Raw genomic sequence first — 19569 nt, forward strand, 5'->3', positions numbered from 1 at the left:
CTGATGCAACTACAGAACATGAGAAATCCGTCTTGAGTACATGAGGTAGATAGGAGGTTTAATTTCTGCTTGGATTGGAAGTTCAAAGAGGATTATACAATGTGAATTCTGTAAGTCACAGGATCATACGAGGGGTGATTGATAAGTTCAAGGCCTAAGGTAGGAGTCCATTTTAGAAAACCTAACACATTTATTTTATGTACATTTATGCACTTAGTCCAGCGATCGTGGAGCATACGAATCCCTTCTTTGTAGAAGTCAGTGTCTTGGACCTCCATAAGTGGTCCACAGCACAGGGTGATTGATAAGTTTGTGGCCTAAGGTAGAATGAGATGAGTGATTAACTTCAAACTTTCTGCATTTTCACTCAGAGTTGAACTGCACGTGCATGTAACGAGAGCTGTACAACTCATCTCCTTCTACCTTAGACCACAAATTTATCAATCACCCGTGTTGTGGACCACCTGGAGGTCCAAGACACTCTCGTTATTTGTATGTGCAGTTCAACTCTTTGAGTGATTACGCGGAAAGTTTGAAGTTAATAACTCATCCCCTTCTACCTTAGGCCACGAACTTATCAATTACCCCTGCTGTGGTCCACTTCTACATAGAAGGGATCTGTATACTTCATGACCACTGGACTAAGTGTGTGCATGTAGGAAGGGACTGTTGAAAAATAAATGTGTTAGGTTTTCTAAAATTGACTGCTTCTACCTTAGGCCACAAACTTATCAATCACCCCTCGTATAGCACAGGAACTATCAACCACCCATTTACCCTAAACCTGCATGTATTTGGAATAGGGGAGTAAAACCAGAACCCTCTGGGATCACAGGCAGAACATATAAACTCCACACTGAGTGTAACCTGAGGCCCAGCCTGAACCAGAATCTCCAGTGCTGTGAGGGAGCAGCTCCACCTGCTGTGCCACAGAGCTGCTTAGGTCAGTTCTCAGATTTAACATATTCCTCTGCTTGTTGTATCTCCCTAGCTAGCCCTTTCACCAGACATCATTGAAAACTCAACAATCCTAACAGAGATTCTCTTTCCCCTGTCCATCCCTCCCCCACAATTAATACAGTTTGCAACTCAGTTGCTGTTAGTTCAATTCCCTGTTCTGGTGAAGGGTCGTTGACCTGAGGTTAGCTGTTTTTCTCTCTCCACAGATGAGCTGACCCACTGACTGTGTACAGCAATTTCTGCTTTGTTACCTCTTTGTTGCTTCCTCACCTTCCCTTCATAATGCACTTTCCAACCTCTCTGTGTATAGCAGGAAATTTAGCAACCATGCCTTTGGTTTCTCAGCCAACCATTTCTGTCAGTTATGGGCCAACGCTGACCCCTTAGGTTCACTGCTTGTTACCTGTTGCCATCCAGTAGCAGTCGCATTTATGCCCAGTCTCCAGTTCCTGTTAGCCAGCCAGTCTCCACTCCACATGTCACTCCAACAACACTGAGCTTTCATAGTCCCAATAACCTTTGACGCTGCACCTTATCACACACCTGGGAATCTAAGTACAGGAACTGGCCACTTCCTTTTATCCACAGCACAGGTTACTCCTTCAAACATTCCTCTTTCACAAAACCACATTGATATTGCCCAGGTATCTTGAATTCTTCCCAGAGTAAAGACTTTAAAAAGTTTCCCAATATCCTAGCTGGCCTGTAGTTTCTTGCTCTCTTTCTCCCTCCCTATTTGAATGAAGAAGTTATGTTTTCTGCTTTCTAAACAAATGGATAGTTTCCTGAAGGTAGGGAATTTAAAAAAAATTAAGATTAATGATCTCTCCAGTCACTTCTGTTCAGACCCAGCGATGAAGTCTATCAGCCCCCAGAGTGTGGGCAGCTCCTAGCACTTCCAGTCGATTCTGGCATCTCCAAACCTGAATGCTTGAAACCGCAGCGAGCAAATCAGCTCTGAGTTGCCTTACTGATTATTTCCCACCCGATATCAGTGACAAAAATAGCTGCTTTTTGAACACAAACACATGCAACTAACGCTATTTAAAAACTGTTTGCCTTGAAGCACCGTGTTGTGTCTGGCAGCTACACTGGATGCTAGTTAGAAACTGTTCAGCAATAGACTGCTGCCCCAGTTAAGTGGCTTTGTGTCCCAAGTAAACAAAGGGAATCTCTGCTATTTTCTCGGTTTTCTTTGCTCTTTAAGAATTGCTCCAAATAAGTGTCTGTCCCTATTACCCAATGGCACAATTAACTGGAATTGACAGTATTTTATATTCAGCGTTGTCTGTACCTATGTGCTGTGATGCAGCTCTAAGCAAGTCTTCCATTGTACCTGTGTACCTATATCTCACCATACTTATGTACATGACAGTCAATTCTACTTCCTCCAGTCAGTCTTACCTAAGACTGAGAGACTGCGTAACCACCTCTTACTTCATGGCTGCATTGCTTAAAGACAAGTATATGCGGTATAGACTCGTACCAATGAACAAAGAGGAAGACTGGTGTCCTGGCTGCAGTTACTGTGCAGATATTGTGAACAAGGTATATTTCTGAAACACACAGGTTAGGTAGGTTTTACATTGTTTTAATCTTGTTGGCTTGTTCTCAAAAGTGAAGACTACCAGTTATAAAGCAACACTGAAAAGGAAATTGCTTCGGGTGCAAAGTGCAGCTGAACATCCTGTGGTCTGTGCGATGTTCTGCAGACTCCGAACATCAGTTCATTGTTACGAAACTGCTGAGGATGAAGCACTCTCACTGTCTCACAGTGAGTAGTTGGTTTGTGAAGAGTCTGCAAGCTCAGACACCCGTGCTCGGTAACTGACGTGACATAATTATTGTTCCGGCTTTGAAACCTCAGGGACACAGCTGCCTAATGGCAGCTCAGCTTGCGGTGACAACTATTAACGTTGAAGGAAGTTTGTCTGCTCTCTAGTCTGCAAGTTCACTGTTGTAGACTGGTGCTTTTTTATAAAGACATGACCAAAGTGAGGAGTTGGGTTAGGCAAATAGAGACACAGCTTACAGGGGAAAAATTAATTTGCTCCATTTGTCTCTTCTGTTCAACAGCTTATGTGACCTGTTCAGGTCAAGGCACTTGTTCTTTGTCCTCCACTCTCTGGGGTGGGATTGAAATCTACAGTCACTGTGAGGCTGAGAGTGGGTGCAGCACGGTTGGATGCTGAAGACCCCTACATGTGTTCAGAGCCTGGGCTTGCTTGTGTTGAAGATAGCTCAGCAGAGATAATGACACCATCTCCTCCCTCTGGAGGGTTGGCTGTTCTGCAACATTTGTCATTGAACAGTGATGACGAAGAGTAACGAGGCCAGGCTAATGCAGGGAGAGGTTTTATGAACACATTGATTCTACATCTGTATCCCCATCCATCCAATCTTTGCAACCATTTCAACACAGCATCAAAATCTTAAGAAAATTTATTTATCAGAGCTGTTTCTATGACATTGAACATCGATATATATATTGCAATACAATTATTTTGATTTAATAATTAATGCATTTTAACTTAATAGCTAGTTATTACTAATGAAGTCTGAAATGATGAGAAGTATGGGAAGTGAGTTCTTGGTCTGTGGACTGCACTCAGGATGAAGTTAAAATGAATGCATTTAAATTTGTCTTGAGCCATAAAATGCACCAGATTGGTTTGGATTTGTGTTTCACAGAAGTTGTGAGCAGTGGGTGAAGGTTGAATCTAAACCAAAAATGTCCAACATATCTGGTATCAAATAGTTAATGATAGTTCACTTTAAACTGAATGAATTCTTGAATTACCTTTCGTTTGTGTGTTATTCTCAACAGGTCTGCATGATCCCATGGACTTGAACCAGTTTTGCCTTGCTTTGCAGGATATAGAAGGTTGGAAAAGTATGGAAGACCATAACCAGTTGGTATCAGGCAAAGCGCTGGATCATGAGCAGGCTTGGGGCAACGGTAAACTGGTGGATATCTCCATAGTCTTTGGTTCCATTGAATTCAATAATTACTGGCTCTCGGTACAGGGAACAAGACAACAGCAATGTGAGGGTCTCAAAAGTAGAATAGGGTTTGTGTAAAGGGTCAGGGTGGGAAGTCTGTGGAATAGATTGATGAAGCAGAGTTTATCGAAGTAATGTGATCAGGCAGCACCGTCAGCAACTCTGTGAAGTTGTACGGGGTGAGAAGAGAATGGGATTAGATTAGGAAGGATTTTAAAGTCTTTGAGAAGAGAGTGGATATTATGGAACACAGGGAGAAGTATTACAGGAGTAATTAATACAGAGGCTAAAATATCAGGAAGACCTTGTATGTAGCCTCTTTGCCAGAGCATTCAATAAATCTGCATTAATATTACTGTGGCACATTGTCTAGAAATATCTCAAATTCACATCATCTGACCAGTGTACTCCACATATAGAACATTACCAGTTGAAATGTAATCCAGAACTGAGGGAAGATTTAATCATCATTTAAGATTTTGCATTCAAGGAAAATCACATTAAAAATCATTGTCAGGCCGCATCTTCATTCAGCACAGTTGCTCATTCGTTCTGGGTTCTATCCAAATTCAAAACCCGTCACCTCTACCTCAGCAATGGGAGCGACTTCCACCTGTAAAACCATTGGTTATTTCACTTCAACTGCCTCAACATTAATTCACAGCACCGAAAATACTCGAGTAGGAGGAGAACTTCTGGTCACAAGTGGAACTGACCGAGTCCTGTGAAGTTCACACAATCACAGGTAGGTGACAGATGTTGGATTTAGTGTTTCTGAAGAAAGTTTTAGTCACTACTTCCACTGCCCTTTGAAGGAAGGAGTTTTGAAGATTCACCACCCTCCAATAGTTGAAATGTAGAAGGTAAATGAGATGTGATGGGGATGGAAAACAAAAGGGAGGTATTGTATGGGGCTGTGGTGTAACCAGATATGAGGGTGATGGGCCCTGTACTTGAGGAAGTGTTTTTAAGTCTGGGATGAATTCACCAGCAGTTGTATGAAGAGTAGGGCAGGAAGTTCATACTGTACCCACATCTGTGAAGTGGTGCCAGACAACTGGGGTCACCAGTGGACAGGGCAGCAATCTCTGGCATTCTCTTCTCAGGCTGTACAGACTCAGTTATTGGGAAAATGCTTGGTTCCAGATGAAAAGGTTCTGCAAGGTGCAGGGAATGTAACAAATTGGGGATTGAGTGGGAAGTTTGGAGCACAGGATCGCCCAAATGCAGTACTGACTATTCACCCACCTGTTCCAGACTGTCCATGTGAAGATTGTCGGTTCATCCACCCCTACACCTCTGTCAGCTCAGCCCGGCCCAGCCCACACTTATCTTCATAGAGAGACACAGCATGAAAACAGACCCTTTGGTTCACTGAATCTGTGCCAAACATTACCCACCACCTCTCACACCCTTCGGGTAAACCCTCAGATTGCTCTTGTCTGTCTGTGGAAGGACCTTGCTGATGCTGTGTATGTTATTGGTCAGTGTGTGTGGGGAACATGTAATAAGAGTTGGTAACTGAGTACAGGGAATAATTACCGTTCAGAGATCGGTGAGCTGTTAGCTGTACACAGGGGGCAGAGTGGGGGCGGTTCTGGCAACAGCTGTGACTCCACTGCTCTGCTCTGCCCATTTTCCTGAAAACGAGGCAACCTTTGATCTGTTGGCTGCAGGTAAAATAGTCAGGGTTAGAAAACAAATGGAGGGGAGCCTGTGCTCAATAACACCCCAGTCTCATCCCCTGCCCAATTCACCACCACCTGTTCATCCCCCTCCCACTGGCCTCCGTCCCACACATTTCTACTGCTCGGTATACGGCGGGGGCAGGTGTAGGTAAGTATACCCACAGGCAGGAGCAAAGAGAGCAACTGGAGTCAACATTGGACTCAAACCATTCGTGTCCTAATCATCAGTCCTATCACCACTATGGGTACTTGCCCAGGTTAGTCCTCCAGCACCTCCACCACCAAGAAGGCCAAAGGTAGCAGCATAAAAGACACTACCACCTGCAGGTAGCCCCTCCCCACCCAACACGTCATCGTGACAGGGGAATATACTGGTCATTTCTCCACCATCACTGGGTCCAGACCCTGGATCTCCCTCCCCAGCAGCTCTATCAGAGGCCTTCAGCAGAAGGGAGACAGCAGCTCAATGAGCACCTAAGTAGTACAAGGCAACAGTGGTCCAAAGACCAGAGCCGCGATGGTGGTCACTCACAGCCAGCGTTTGCCCCTGGGGATTTCAGTGCTCCCACCTGCCAGTTTCCAGGTCACAGCCACAACGATGCTGATGAGCAGGAGACCTCCCAATATGGCGCCTGCAATTATCCCGCTTCTTGAGTTGAGACTGGGGTTAGAGTCGGAATCAGGATCTTCTGAAGATTTGTGTTCCGAGCCCACTGAGAACTTGTGGGACTGGGCCTCCAACGACATCAACTGGAACCGCAGTCTGTAGTTGGTGCCTGTCACACAACGGTACAGCAGAAGCCTCAGACAATGCTCCAGAGTCACTCCCCATCATCACAGCCTGGTGATGTCTGCTTATTCCAGCCCACCCAGCCCCTCTGTCCACACTCCAACCCTACCAGGTCTCTGGAACCTAAGCTTCACATTCTCTCCACTCGTCTGGTGAGAGGAGCAGAACACCGAGGATTACAGAGGAACATGGATTCCTGTCCTCTCCCTCACCCTTGCCAACACTAACCTTAAACCAAACTCTCACCCACACACACAAGCTCAGATACTAACTTAAACTAACGCTAAGCCTAAACCTCATCCTTGCCAACCCTAACACTAAATATAAGCTTAACTGTCGCCCCCAACCCTCAACAATTAAGCTAGCCAAGAATATGAAGGAGGACAGTAAAAGCTTCTTTAGGTATGTGAAGAGGAAAAAATTAGTTAAGACCAAAGTTGGGCCCTTGAAGGCAGAAACGGGTGTATTTATTATGGGGAGCAAGGAAATGGCAGACGAGTTGAACAGGTACTTTGGATCTGTCTTCACTTGGGAAGACACAGACAATCTCCCAGATGTAATAGTGACCAGAGGACCTAGGGTAACAGGAAATGAAGGAAATTCACATTAGGCAGAAAATGGTGTTGAGTAGACTGATGGGACTGAAGGCTGATAAATCCCCAGGGCCTGATGGTCTGCATCCCAGGGTACTTGAGGTGGCTCTAGAAATCGTGGATGCATTGGTAATCATTTTCCAACGTTCTACAGATTCAGGATTAGTTCCTGAGGATTGGAGGATAGCTAATGTTATCCCTCTTTTTAAGAAAGGAGGGAGAGAGAAAACGGAATTATAGACCAGTTAGCTTGACATCAGTGGTGGGGAGGATGCTGGAGTTAATTATAAAAGATGAAATAGCGGCACAATTGGATAGCAGTAACAGGATTGGTCCGAGTCAGCATGGATTTACGAAAGGGAAATCAAGCTTTTGGAATTTTTTGAGGATGTAACTATGAAAATGGACAAGGGAGAGCCAGTGGATGTAGTGTACCTGGACTTTCAGAAAGCCTTTGATAAGGTCCCACATAGGAGATTAGTGGGCAAAATTAGAGCACATGGTATTGGGGGTAGGGTACTAACATGGATAGAAAATTGGTTGGCAGACAGGAAACAAAGAGTAGGGACTAACGGGTCCTTTTCAAAATGGCAGGCAGTGACTAGTGGGGTACCACAAGGCTTGGTGCTGGGACCGCAGCTATTTACAATATACATTAATGATTTAGATGAAAGGATTAAAAGTAACATTAGCAAATTTGCAGATGACACAAAGCTGGGTAGTAGTGTGAAATATTAGGAGGATGTTAGGAGAATGCAGGGTGACTTGAACAGGTTGGGTGAGTGGACAGATGCATGGCAGATGCAGTTTAATGTGGATAAATGTGAGGTTATCCACTTTGGTGGCAAGAACAGGAAGGCAGATTACTATCTGAATGGTGTCAAGTTAGGAAAAGGGGAAGTACAACGAGATCTAGATGTCCTTGTTCATCAGTCACTGAAAGTAAGCATGCAGGTACAGCAGGCAGTGAAGAAAGCTAATGGCATGTTGGCCTTCATAACAATGGGAGTTGAGTATAGGAGCAAAGAGGTCCTTCTGCAGTTGTACAGGGCCCTGGTGAGACCCCACCTGGAGTATTGTGTTCAGTTTTGGTCTCTGAATTTGAGGAAGGACGTTCTTGCTATTGAGGGAGTGCAATGTAGGTTCACGAGGTTGATTCCCAGGATTGTCATATGTTGAAAGATTGGAGTGACTGGGCTTGTATACACTGGAATTTAGATGGATGAGAGGGGATCTGATTGAAACGTATAAGATTATTAAGGGATTGGACACGCTAGAGGCAGGAAACATGTTCCTGATGTTGGGGGAATCCAGAACCAGAGGCCACAGTTTAAGAATAAGGGGTAGGCCAATTAGAAGGGAGTTCAGGAAAAACTTCTTCACCCAGAGAGTTGTGGATCTATGGAATGCTCTGCCTCAGAAGGCAGTGGAGGCCAATTCTATGGATGCTTTCAATAAAGAGTTAGATAGAGCTCTTAAAGATAGCGGAGTCAAGGGATATGAGAAGGCAGGAACGGGGTATTGATTGTGGATGATCAGCCATGATCACATTGAATGGCGGTGCTGGCTCAAAGGGCCCGCTCCTGAGTCTATTGTCTATTGTCAATTCTAAACTTAAACTTGTCCTCATGCTGACCTGAACCAGCTCTAGCCCCAGACTTTGCCCATACCAACCCCTACCCTGCCACTCACCAAACCTAAACTTCACCCTAACTTTTTCCCTCACTTCATCCACACCCTCCCCAGGAGAGCCATGGGAAGAACAAATAATTCATGGGCAGCAGCCAAACTTGAGGTGTTGCAGACAGTGTGTGACTGAGTGTCACACAGAACAAATTTAAGGAGGAAAGTTTCTGATCATCATTTGGGACCAAACACCCATCACCCCCACCCCCCAAAGACCCTGGGGTCCCAATCTAGCTGGACTTTGGGGTAAATTGACTACAAGAGAATTCACCATTTTGAGAAACTTCATGTTTTTTGTGGAGCTTTGCTTTGACTGGCTCTGTCATGGAGGCATCATGTCTCACCACAGATAATTACCATGGCAACTGTCCCAGTGGCTCAGACTGACAACCTACTATGGCCCAACCTCTTCCTCATGTTACAGTCCCGTTTCACATCCCAACACCTTGGTTTAAAAATATCCACAAGTGATTCACTCACTTGCAGACAAAGCCCAGCCAGGTCAGGCAATGAAATATTGTCAGTCCTTGCTGATCACTGAGCTCCAGGCACCTTTAACATTCACAGCTAAATTTGTGCAGAAGTTAAGAGCAGAAATAAGTTTTGAAAAACCACATTGCTTTGCATGCAGAGCCACCCTGGCTGTGAACTCCACCCCTTGTGAATTTTCAAACCCATGTGGAAAACATTTGAAGTGAGAGGTGACCAAATATTTTGTGACGTCACAACACAGCGACCAAAGATGTGCCTGAAGAAAACATGCACAACTGGGCTGCCCAGCACTGCACAATGTCGCAGGAACAAATGGCTGAGATTCCACAGGGATGACTAATAGTGTATGATCCATTTAGGGAGAGTGCTATCTGTTGAAAGATGCCTATCTTCACTTTTCTCTGTCCTAGTATTATTTCCCGTCTCCAGGGTAAGCAGACTCTGAGACATTGTCTCACTAATGTTTATCTAAGGATTCCACTCCAGTAAAACAAATGATAACTATCTATCAGTTTCTCATCCAGTGACTGATTTCCATGCACTTCTCAAAATTCTATCACAAGAAGGAATTTTCCATCTGTGTTGATAACAGGTGAGGTACAAGAAGACTGGAGGATAGTGAATGTTGTTCCTATGTTTATGGACAGCAGAGCCAAGCTAGGGAACTACAGGCTGATGAGACTTACATCAGTGGTAGGGGAAATGCTGAGGTAGTGTTCACCGGTTCAATGTCCATTCAGAAATCTGATGGTGGAGGAGAAGAAGTGCCCTTTTCCCGGTGTTTCACTTTAAGTCACAGGTCAGTTTCATAATGCGCACCGATTCTAGTGTGAGGACATGGAACAGCAATGATGTTTAAAACTGTGATTGGGTGGTTTCAAGCCCCACTCTGGAGATTTGAGCACCCAATGCAGACTGATACTGCCTGGTGCTGAGGAGATGTTGTTTCTGACAGTGATTTAAGCAAGGACTGGACCACTTTCAGATAGCAGTGGAGGAGGATGCCTTTGCTGTAGATTTCACTCACCATTGATGCTGATGGAGAGATCAGTGAATATTGCCCAACAACCCTTGAACAAGATCCTGGTTGTTCCATTGAGACCTGGGACTGGCACACCCTGGGAATTCACCAGCACAGCGACCAGCCCCCACGAGGTAACTCCCACTGACACACAGTTCCCCTGTGACACAAAACAAGGCAATCGGATAACATCCTGGGCCCAAACTCCACCGACCATCTTATACTGTATTCCCCGGCAGATTCAGCTCTACACAAAGGATCAGACAGGCACTCCACTGCACCAGGCCTCCAGCTCAATGGGACAGGACACACCAATCCACAGGCACTAGCCATTGAGGGGAAAGGAGGGAATGAGGTTATATTAATGATGGATCAGCTTCAGGAACGTGGGAAGATTTGACTGACTGGATCACTGAACAAAAGAGCTAGCGCAGAACAGTAGGTTCTGATAGGGGGAATGCACTCAGCCTTCCTCCCCAGGGTTGGAGAATAAAGAAGTAAAGGGCTTAACTTAAGGTGAGAGGGAAGGGTTTAATAGAAAATTGAGGGGCAACTTTTTTTTTTACCCATGAAGGGTGGTACCTCTGTGGAATAAACTACTACAGGAAGCAGTTGAGGCAGCTATAATAACTTAAGAAAGACAGTCGGGTTAGTATATGGATTGGAAATGGTTGGGTTAGGTATGAGGCAAAGTTGGGCAACTGGGAACTAGCTGGATGGGCCATCTTAGTTGGTATGGGCTAGATGAGCCAAAGAGCCTCTTTCCTTGCTATATAAGTTTGGAATTCTATGACTACAGATCCTTGAATTTTTTTTTCAAGCAGTGTTCCTGTATCCCAATAAAATACAAAAACATACAAATCACCCCAGTAATTGTTTTTGGACAGAGCAATTTCATCTGCTTGCAAACTTACATCAGAGTCCACTGCCACAAGACTGGGTTGCTGACTGAGCACTTGCCCGGGGTCTCCAGCTATTGGTTCAGTCACCACGACTAGACCTGCCACAGGGGCCACGTGGTTCTTACTCACTTCTTCTCTCTGCACAGGTTGTGCAGCCACCTAGAACAATTGAGATTACAGAGTGAAACACAAATTGGCAAATGCTGGAAATACTCAGCAGGTCAAGCAGTGTCTGTGGAGACAGAAAGAGAGAATATGCTGATTTGAACAGTTCTACACAAACTGGAATGGCTAGTTATCTTAAATTGTTAAATTCAGTGCTGAGCATGAGGGCTGTGAAGAAATATTGCTGCTCTGCTGGAGGGACTCTCTACATCCCTGCATGAAGGGAAGGGGTGTTGCACATCAAGGGTGCATGGGAGAATTGTGAGAAAGACGGCGACAGTGGGGACAGTCAAACAAACCAGGGAGTCACAGACAGAAGTGTCACCTCAAAACTGTGTGGCAAAGGTGTGCCTGGTGTGTTTATATGGCACTGTAAATGGAATACAAGCTAAGACACTGCCACAGTGTGATTGAATACTGATCCATATAAAGGGCTATTTAGAAGGTGACCAAAACCTCAATCAAAAGGTTGAAAGAGAAGGATGAAGAGGTTGGGGTGGGATCTCCAGTGATTGGAGGTGGAGCTGCCTTGCATTTGAGATCGGCTGAAAGACAGAAAGGGGGTGGACAGAGCAGATGGAATGTGCAAAGGCTGTGAGTATTATCACCAGCACAGATAACGTGCAACGTCCAGTCAACAACAAGTTGTATTTATATAGCCAGCTGATCCGTTTGTTTGCAGGGTGCGATACTCGGAGCAGAGTTGCAGGAGCATTACCTGGGACCACTCTGGATCATCTGGAGTTGGGAAAGGGCCAGAGATACCCAAGCCCGAGACCTCAAAGCCCAAGGAAGCATTCAGGTTTCCAGTTAACATGGCATCACCGAGGTTGTTGGCGATTTCCTTCAAGTCAGAGTACTTCAGTGTACCTATAACAAGGTGAAGTGAACAGTTCAGGAGTAACACTGACCATTACATGCACTGATCTGTTCCTTCATCTGGACAGCGATCCGGGCAACTTGTGTCCTGGTCTATGGTGAGATACCTGCCCTTCACTGAAGTGACATCATCCATAACTTTGCCGCAAAGCCACAACACCGCCAGCTGCAGGTTCCCTCATACACCACACTCCATCATCATCATCGAATCTACACCCCAGCACTGCAGCTTACCCCTCCCTCTCACGGGAATTCAAGACAGGCAATAACTGCTAACATTTCAATGATGTCCATTACCGAAATGCAATTTTTAAAAATTGCATTAAGGACAGATTCACACTGGGTGTGGTTGGTGGTGGGGGGTTCATTTTGGAAATGCTTCCAGTAACAGCATGGAGACGCAACCATTTCACCGTGGGAAATGAAAAAAAGATGGGTAAAGGGCCAAGGTAAGACATGGCTGGATAGATTGGTGGAAGGACTTGAGCAATCACTGTTCGTCCCCACATTCTGGGCATTTTGGGGGAATGCATGCTCCAACCCCAGCCAATCAATCATGGCACAAATTGTGTAGCCAACCTTGCATGGTTAGTGACCCACCACAGTCTGGATTATGAATCTTCATATCAATCTGTCATGTTTTATAGGTACAGTTCAAATCTGCAGCCACGGCTTTTGCGTTTGTAACAGTGCTGTAACAAGAAAGGCTTGACATGACAAGTAAAAGTTGGCTACTTAATTATAATCTTGGGTGAAACGGCTGGTTGAGATGCTGCCTCCTACCTCCAGAGACTCGGGTTCAATCCTGACCTCAGCTGCTGTCTGTGTGGAGTTTGCATGCTCTCCCTGTGACCCTGTAGGTTCCCCCCTTCCCAGGTGAACATAGAACATGGACCAGTTCAACCCAGTTTGACACAAGGTCAGCTGCTCACAGTGACACCTGTGCAAGGACATCCAGCTCCCTCTGAAGATTTCTCAATCTCTCACTTGTTTCCTCTACGTCACTTGCCCACATTATGCTCCATTTGTCATGCTCTTCTCTGCTCACTCTCTTTACATCCTCTTCATTACTCATGCTCCCACTCAGTAGACTAGGGGATATGACATTTGGCCCCCTCTGCCAAATCAATGAGTCAGATTGTGAACTGTTGAGGTTTAAGCAGGAGCCCACCAGTCACACCTTGCTGACCCAATACAGTCCAGTTTATTCCCACTTTGTGGTTTCTTCCCATGAACTAGCTCTGAGTCCACACCGGTGTCTTACCCAAATTCTATGTCCTCTCATTCTGTTCACAGTCTCCTGTGTGGGACCTTATCAAGTGCCTTCTGAATATCCAAATCCACCTATCACTGGATCTGCATCATCTACCAGTAACAACCCAACAAACTCCAATAAATTTATCAAACTTGATATCCTCTTTCCTAAATCCCTGATGACTCTGATCCATAGTAGTGTAACTGTCCGTCCTTAACAACTCAGGATTCAAGATTGTTTCATGTCATTTCCAGTACACAAGTGTAAAGGAGAATGAAATAATTGTTACTCGGATGCAATGCAGCACAAAAAACCACAATAAATATAAATACATAAAATAGCTTGTATACATCGATTGATTGTATGTCCATAAAGTGACACTAGGCACTGGAGTGTCTGTACATAAGCTGACTCTGACAGGAAATGATAAAGTAGTAGTGGTGGGACTTGTGGAAGGGTGTGTTAACAGGAGAAGCTTCTTTGCTTTGGGAAAGTAACTCATTTTGAGTCTGGTAGTTCTGGCGTAGATAGTACATAGCCTCCTCACTGACGGGAGAGGGGCAAAAGGTCCAAGGGTGGATGGGATCCTCCATGAAGTTACTGGCGCTTTTCCGGCATCTTTCTGTATATATGTTCTTAATGCCGGTAGGGTGCACCATGCAGGAATATATACTGCAGTATGTTCCCAATGTCAAAGTCAACCCAACAAGCCTATTGTTTTCTGCTCTCTGTCTCAACTTTCTCCAATATTAAAGATAATGGGTGATCTCCATGGGAGCATCAGTGACTTTACTGGCTTTCCACCTTTCTGTGAAATGACACTCAGTTTCACAGCTTCCACTGGAGGGACTTGAGCCCAGGACACTAACACACACCATCACACTGGGACAGGGAGAGGCGAAAGTACAAAGCTGTACTGGGTGATGATCTGTGGGATACCAAGACTAAAGACTCTGTTACCTGCAGAGGTGTTCTTTGATGATAACTGCCCATACGGAGGGTCTCCGATCTCCACTTCCACTGTGATCGATCTAGCTCGCCTCCTGAGCAACGCATCCTCCCGCACAATCTTGGTGATGCGGATTTTACTTGCCGGCACATCCAGGAACAGGGCGAGGTTGTTTGCTAGGTCTGGGCCGTAGAACTCATCCACTGTCATTGAGGGCAAACTAAAGGAAATGAAGAGCGTGGGGGCTGTGCGGATCTCAACTGGAATCGAACCCCTCAGTAAAACATTCAGCATCTGGTAGGTTCTGTCAAAATAGTTTGCTCCATGGACTGTGGATTTTAACTTGGGAACAAATTCTCCTGTGAAGACACAACAAAAACCACCAAGAAAACACCACATTAAACTTGCGCAAAGCATCGTTTGTGCACAGTTCCAGTCTTTCCGTCACTGGGTTTAGACTGCACTAGAGCACTGTGCACTGTTTCAGTCTCCATATGCCTAGGTAAGACCACACTGGGAACACTGTGCACTGTTCCAGTCACCCTACCCCTGGGCTAGATCACATTAGGGGCACCGTACACAATTCCAGTCCCCATATCCCTGGGTTAAACCAGACTGGGAGCACTGTGCATGATTCTATTATCCTTATTAAAAGGTACATTGGACCACTGAGGACATTCATTGACCTGAGAGGTTTTACCCTTCAGACAGGCTAAGCAGGCTGGGCTTAAATTCTCTCGTTGAGTATACTGAGGAGCAACCTCAATGAGACTTGACCAGACCAAAAAATCAGGAGAAAGTCCTTCTCCCAGAGAGTGGAGGTGGGGAGGGAGTTGGACTTGCTCCCTTGGGTGATCACTGTTTTCCCTGAAATGGGGGAGGTGTGCAGTGGGGATGGTGGAAAATATTGAGCAGATGAATAGCAGGGAAAGGTACCGCTGTTGGTTTACCTGGGTAGGTGGGGGCCCTCAGGGTGTAGTCTGTGTGTGCACTGTTCCATTCTGCATTGGTTGGAGGAACAAGGGTGCCATTGACATACACATCCAGTCGTTGTGGTGATGAGTAATAGATCGCCAAGCGAAGGCTCTTTATGGGAAAGATAAAGAATTTCAGCTGCAGAATTTCACTCTGAGATCTCAGCCGCGAACCAAGTCAACCGAAGCATACACCAATGATAACTTACTTTTATCTGGCCCCGTTAATACAGATAAAGATCCCCAGTTACTTGGTAGGAAAGTTACCATCCGAGCAGGTGAGGAAGCATTTGTACAGGTGAGCAAAGCTGGTCACTGAGGTAAAGCAAGAGTTAGTGGAGAAATGTGGCAATTTTCAGGAATGAATCCCAGAGTATAGTATCCAGCAGAGAGGGATCACAGCAGGAACCATGTGCGTTCTAGTGTGGAGATTTTGGAGGTGCTGAGGCCATGGAGAAATTGGAAACTCAGGACTGGGAGCTGTTGTAGGTCAGTGAGTACAGTGGTGAGATGTGAATTTGACTGTAAACTCTTGTCAGATCAGACTATTCCCCTCCCAACATCCGGTCTAGCTGTGTCACAGACCCTGAGACAGACAAAGCTGTACAGCAGGTGACTCATAATATCACATAGTGGCAGAAACTTGGCAGAACTCCTATCCCCGAGTTCAGCACAGAAACAGACTCATCTTGTGACTTTAGACTTTGCACTGAGCTGCTGCCTGCAAAGTAGAACAAGCTGCTCGGGTTAACCAAACTTCCTGCAGACTAACAACAATTGCTTCAGAGTTATACCAGCAAGATGGCTGCAGTTTCCTGAGTAGTGTCAGAGATATCACCAGTCTGTAAGGCAAACTCTTTGGCCATTGAACTCACTTTCTCTGAGGCTTCTCTCCCATACGCTGCTCCTATTAGAGGGGACCAACCTGGTCTTCCCCCATCCTACCATTCACAAAGTCCCCTGCGAGGCTGTGAGCTTCAGTCCTTCACCAGACGTCTCAAGGAACAGATACAAAAACAAATTAAAGATCCACCCCCCCCCCCCCCCCCCCACATCTGTGTTTGTGGAGCTCATGGCTGGAGCGTTTGCTGCTCATTAGCTCGGGGACAATTGCTCTAACTGGGAAATTAGACCTTTGCACAAACACCACCTCCAGCTTTACTCCCTCCAGAAGCTCTCTCACTCTGCTCACCAGCTGTTTGATCACATTCCTTTCTCTCCCTAGAGGAAATGGAACTCAGTCACCAGGCAAGAACCCCATGAGAAGGTGTGCCACATTCCACTGTGTTTTCCCTTCAGTAAGAGTATCTTAACTGTCCGATTCACGGCAGAGGATTCGGCTAGAGTAATACCTCACCGTTTCATTAGTTTGTTTCTGAATCCTACACAACACCACTGTCTGGCCACCTCTCTCTGCCCACCCACCAACAAGCTCAATGGGCAGGTACTGTTCCAGTGAAGTTGGACAACGAACAGACCAATAATTATGGGGAGCAGAGTGGAGAGAGGATCTGTGAATGGCTGGGTATGGTGTGGTCACTTCCTTACCCTGCTGGCATTAGTGATGGGCATCAGCAGACGCAGACTCTGCGGACTGGTGCTGGTGAAGTAAACGTCACATGACTTGTTGGTGGCCACAATCCCGTAGAAGAGTGAAATCCTCTTATGGCACGTATATCCAGTGCACCAACCATGGTCCTGGGGTCCTGTCACAGCAAGACACAAGGTCAGATATAGAGTCAGAAATAGGTGCGAAGGAAATCCCAGAGTAGACTTAACCACACTGGCACAGTAGCAGCTTTTTTTGGTGAGAGTAGTTTGAACTCCCAGTAACCAGTGTCTCCAGAATGAATCATTCACTTTCAATTTACCTTTATCAGTGACAGAGAATAATGTCTACACTTTGGGTTAAGACATTTTGGACAAAGCAGAGCTCCCTCATCTCCCTCACTAACCAGTTTCTGTCAGAGTCCCGAGGAGTTCCTGACCCTTGATGTCAGATACAGGGTACAGTTTCCCCTGCAAGGGAGTCAAAAACCAGGGACATTCAGGATAAAGACAGGGGATATAGGATTGTGCAGGAAGGGGGGGGGGCACAGAATTGCTGCTGCAATGGGTTCAAGGATGGGGCAGCCTTGCCTGCAATTAGACCTGAGTTATAGGAAAGGGGTTGAATAGATTAGGACTTTACTCCCTAGATTGTAGGAGAGTGAGGGGAGATTTGATAGAGGTAAACAAAATTACGAGAGACATAGAGAGGGTAAATGCAAGCAGCTTTTTCCATTAAGGTTGGTGATTCTAGAACTAGAAGTCATGAGCCATGTTCCATTATTCAAGTAGGGATGTTACAGGAGAGAATTCTTAGGGAAAAGTTTTATGAGATTTGGAAAACCATGGCCTAATTAGGGAGAGCCAGAATGGCTTTGTGCAGGGCAAGTTGCATTTTACTAACTTGACTGAGTTTTTTTGACGAGTTGACAAGGGTGATTGATGAAGGTAGATCTGTGGATGCTGTCTACATGGATTTTAGTAAGGCATTTGACAAGGTCCTTCATGGGAGGCTCATCCAGAAGATTAAGTTGCAGGGAATCCATGCAGAATTGGCTGTTCGGATTCAGTAGAGAGCTTGCCCATAGAAGGTGGTGATCAAAGGGAATTTTCTAGCTGGAGGTCTGTGAGTAGTGGTGTTCTGCAGGGATCTGTACTGGGACCTCTGCTGTTTGTAATGTATATAAATGACTTAAATGAAATTGTGGATGGGTGGGTTATTAAGTTTCCAGATGATACAAAGTTTGGTGGTATTGTGAATAGCGTTGATGACTGGCAAAGAAAACAACAGATATAGATCAGTTGCAGATGTGGGCAGAGAGATGGCAGATGGAGTTTAACACAGCCAAAAGTGAAGTGTTCCACATTGGTAGGTCAAATGTAAGGAGACACTACACTGTTAAGGGCAAAATTCTTAAAGGTGGTGATGAGCTTGGGGTTCAAGTTCATAGCTCCATGAAAGTGGCTGGACAGGTTGATAGGGTGGTTAAAAAGGCATATGGTATGCTTGCCTTTATTAGTTGAGGCATTGAGTTCAAATGTCAGGAAATTATGTTGCAACTTTATAAAACTCTAGTTAGGGTGCATCTGGGGTATTGCCTACAGTTCTGGTCTCCCCATTATAGGAAGGATGTTGAGGTTTTGGAGAGGATTGAGAAAGTTTTACCAGGATGTTGCAAGCATGTGCTACAATGAGAGGTTGTTCAAGCTTGGGTTGTTCTCTCTGGAGTGGCGAAGGGGAGATCTGATAGAGGTTTGTAAGGTCATCAGAGGTATAGATAGAGTAGACAGACAGTATCGCTATTTCAGGGTTGAAATGTACAATACCAGAGGGCATGGATTTAAGGTGAGAGAGGGCAATTTTGAAGGAGATGTGAGGGGCAAGTATTTTTACACAGAGTGGTGGGTGCCTCGAATGCATTGCCTGGGGTGGTGGTGGAGGCAGATACATTAGGGACTTTTAAGAGACATTTGGATAGGTACATGAATGTGAGGGAAATGGACAGATATGGACATTATGCAGGCAGAAGGGACTAGCTTAGTTGGCAGTTTGATTACTAATTTAATCAGTTCTGTGTTTAGTGTTCGATGACTCTGTAACATTGTGGGCCTAAGGCCCCGTTCCTGTGCTGTACCACTCTATGTTCTACGTTCTTTGTTCTAAGGAAGAAAAATAATTTCAGGCTGTATATTGTATACACTTCTGACATTAAATGTACCTACTGAAAAGTGAGAAAAGTGAAATATTTAAGGGGAACATGATGGAAAACTTCTTCATTCAGGGATCGGTGGTAATGGAGGATGTGGGTTTGATTTCAACTGTTGAAAGAAATTTGGACAGGTATACGGGTGAGAGGATTATGAAGGGTTATGGTCCGGAAACAGGTTAATGAAACTGAGCAGAATACTAGTTCAGCATGAACTAGGTGGGCTGAAGGGCCTGTTTCTGTGCTGTAATACTCATTAACTCTAAGACCATTCAGATTCCAACTCCCAATTAATCAACGTGTTAATTGCTTATTTTTGGGGATTTCAGGATATACTAATCACTCTGAATGCAAAGGAAAGATGGCAGCTGGGGCATCAGGATACAGGAGGAAGATGATTGGGGGAAATATTGCAAAGCTCTTGAAAGAACCTTTGACATGAGATGCTTACATGAAC

General features: G+C 45.2%; 1 protein-coding gene across 1 annotated transcript in view; it reads right to left on the reverse strand.

Annotated features, from left to right (window-relative positions):
• Positions 1–3522: 3522 nt before the first annotated feature.
• pkhd1l1.1 (PKHD1 like 1, tandem duplicate 1) overlaps positions 3523–19569 on the reverse strand; it is a 144546-nt gene continuing 128499 nt past the window's right edge. Inside the window, 9 exon segments of the mRNA XM_073069876.1 lie at positions 3523–4576; positions 5506–5633; positions 6221–6427; positions 10240–10393; positions 11148–11294; positions 12019–12170; positions 14395–14742; positions 15334–15469; positions 16906–17063. Coding sequence (XP_072925977.1) covers positions 5527–5633; positions 6221–6427; positions 10240–10393; positions 11148–11294; positions 12019–12170; positions 14395–14742; positions 15334–15469; positions 16906–17063 — 1409 coding nt within the window. The 3' untranslated portion in view covers positions 3523–4576; positions 5506–5526.

Source organism: Hemitrygon akajei, chromosome 1 (assembly GCF_048418815.1).
Source record: "Hemitrygon akajei chromosome 1, sHemAka1.3, whole genome shotgun sequence".
NCBI lineage: Eukaryota > Metazoa > Chordata > Chondrichthyes > Myliobatiformes > Dasyatidae > Hemitrygon > Hemitrygon akajei.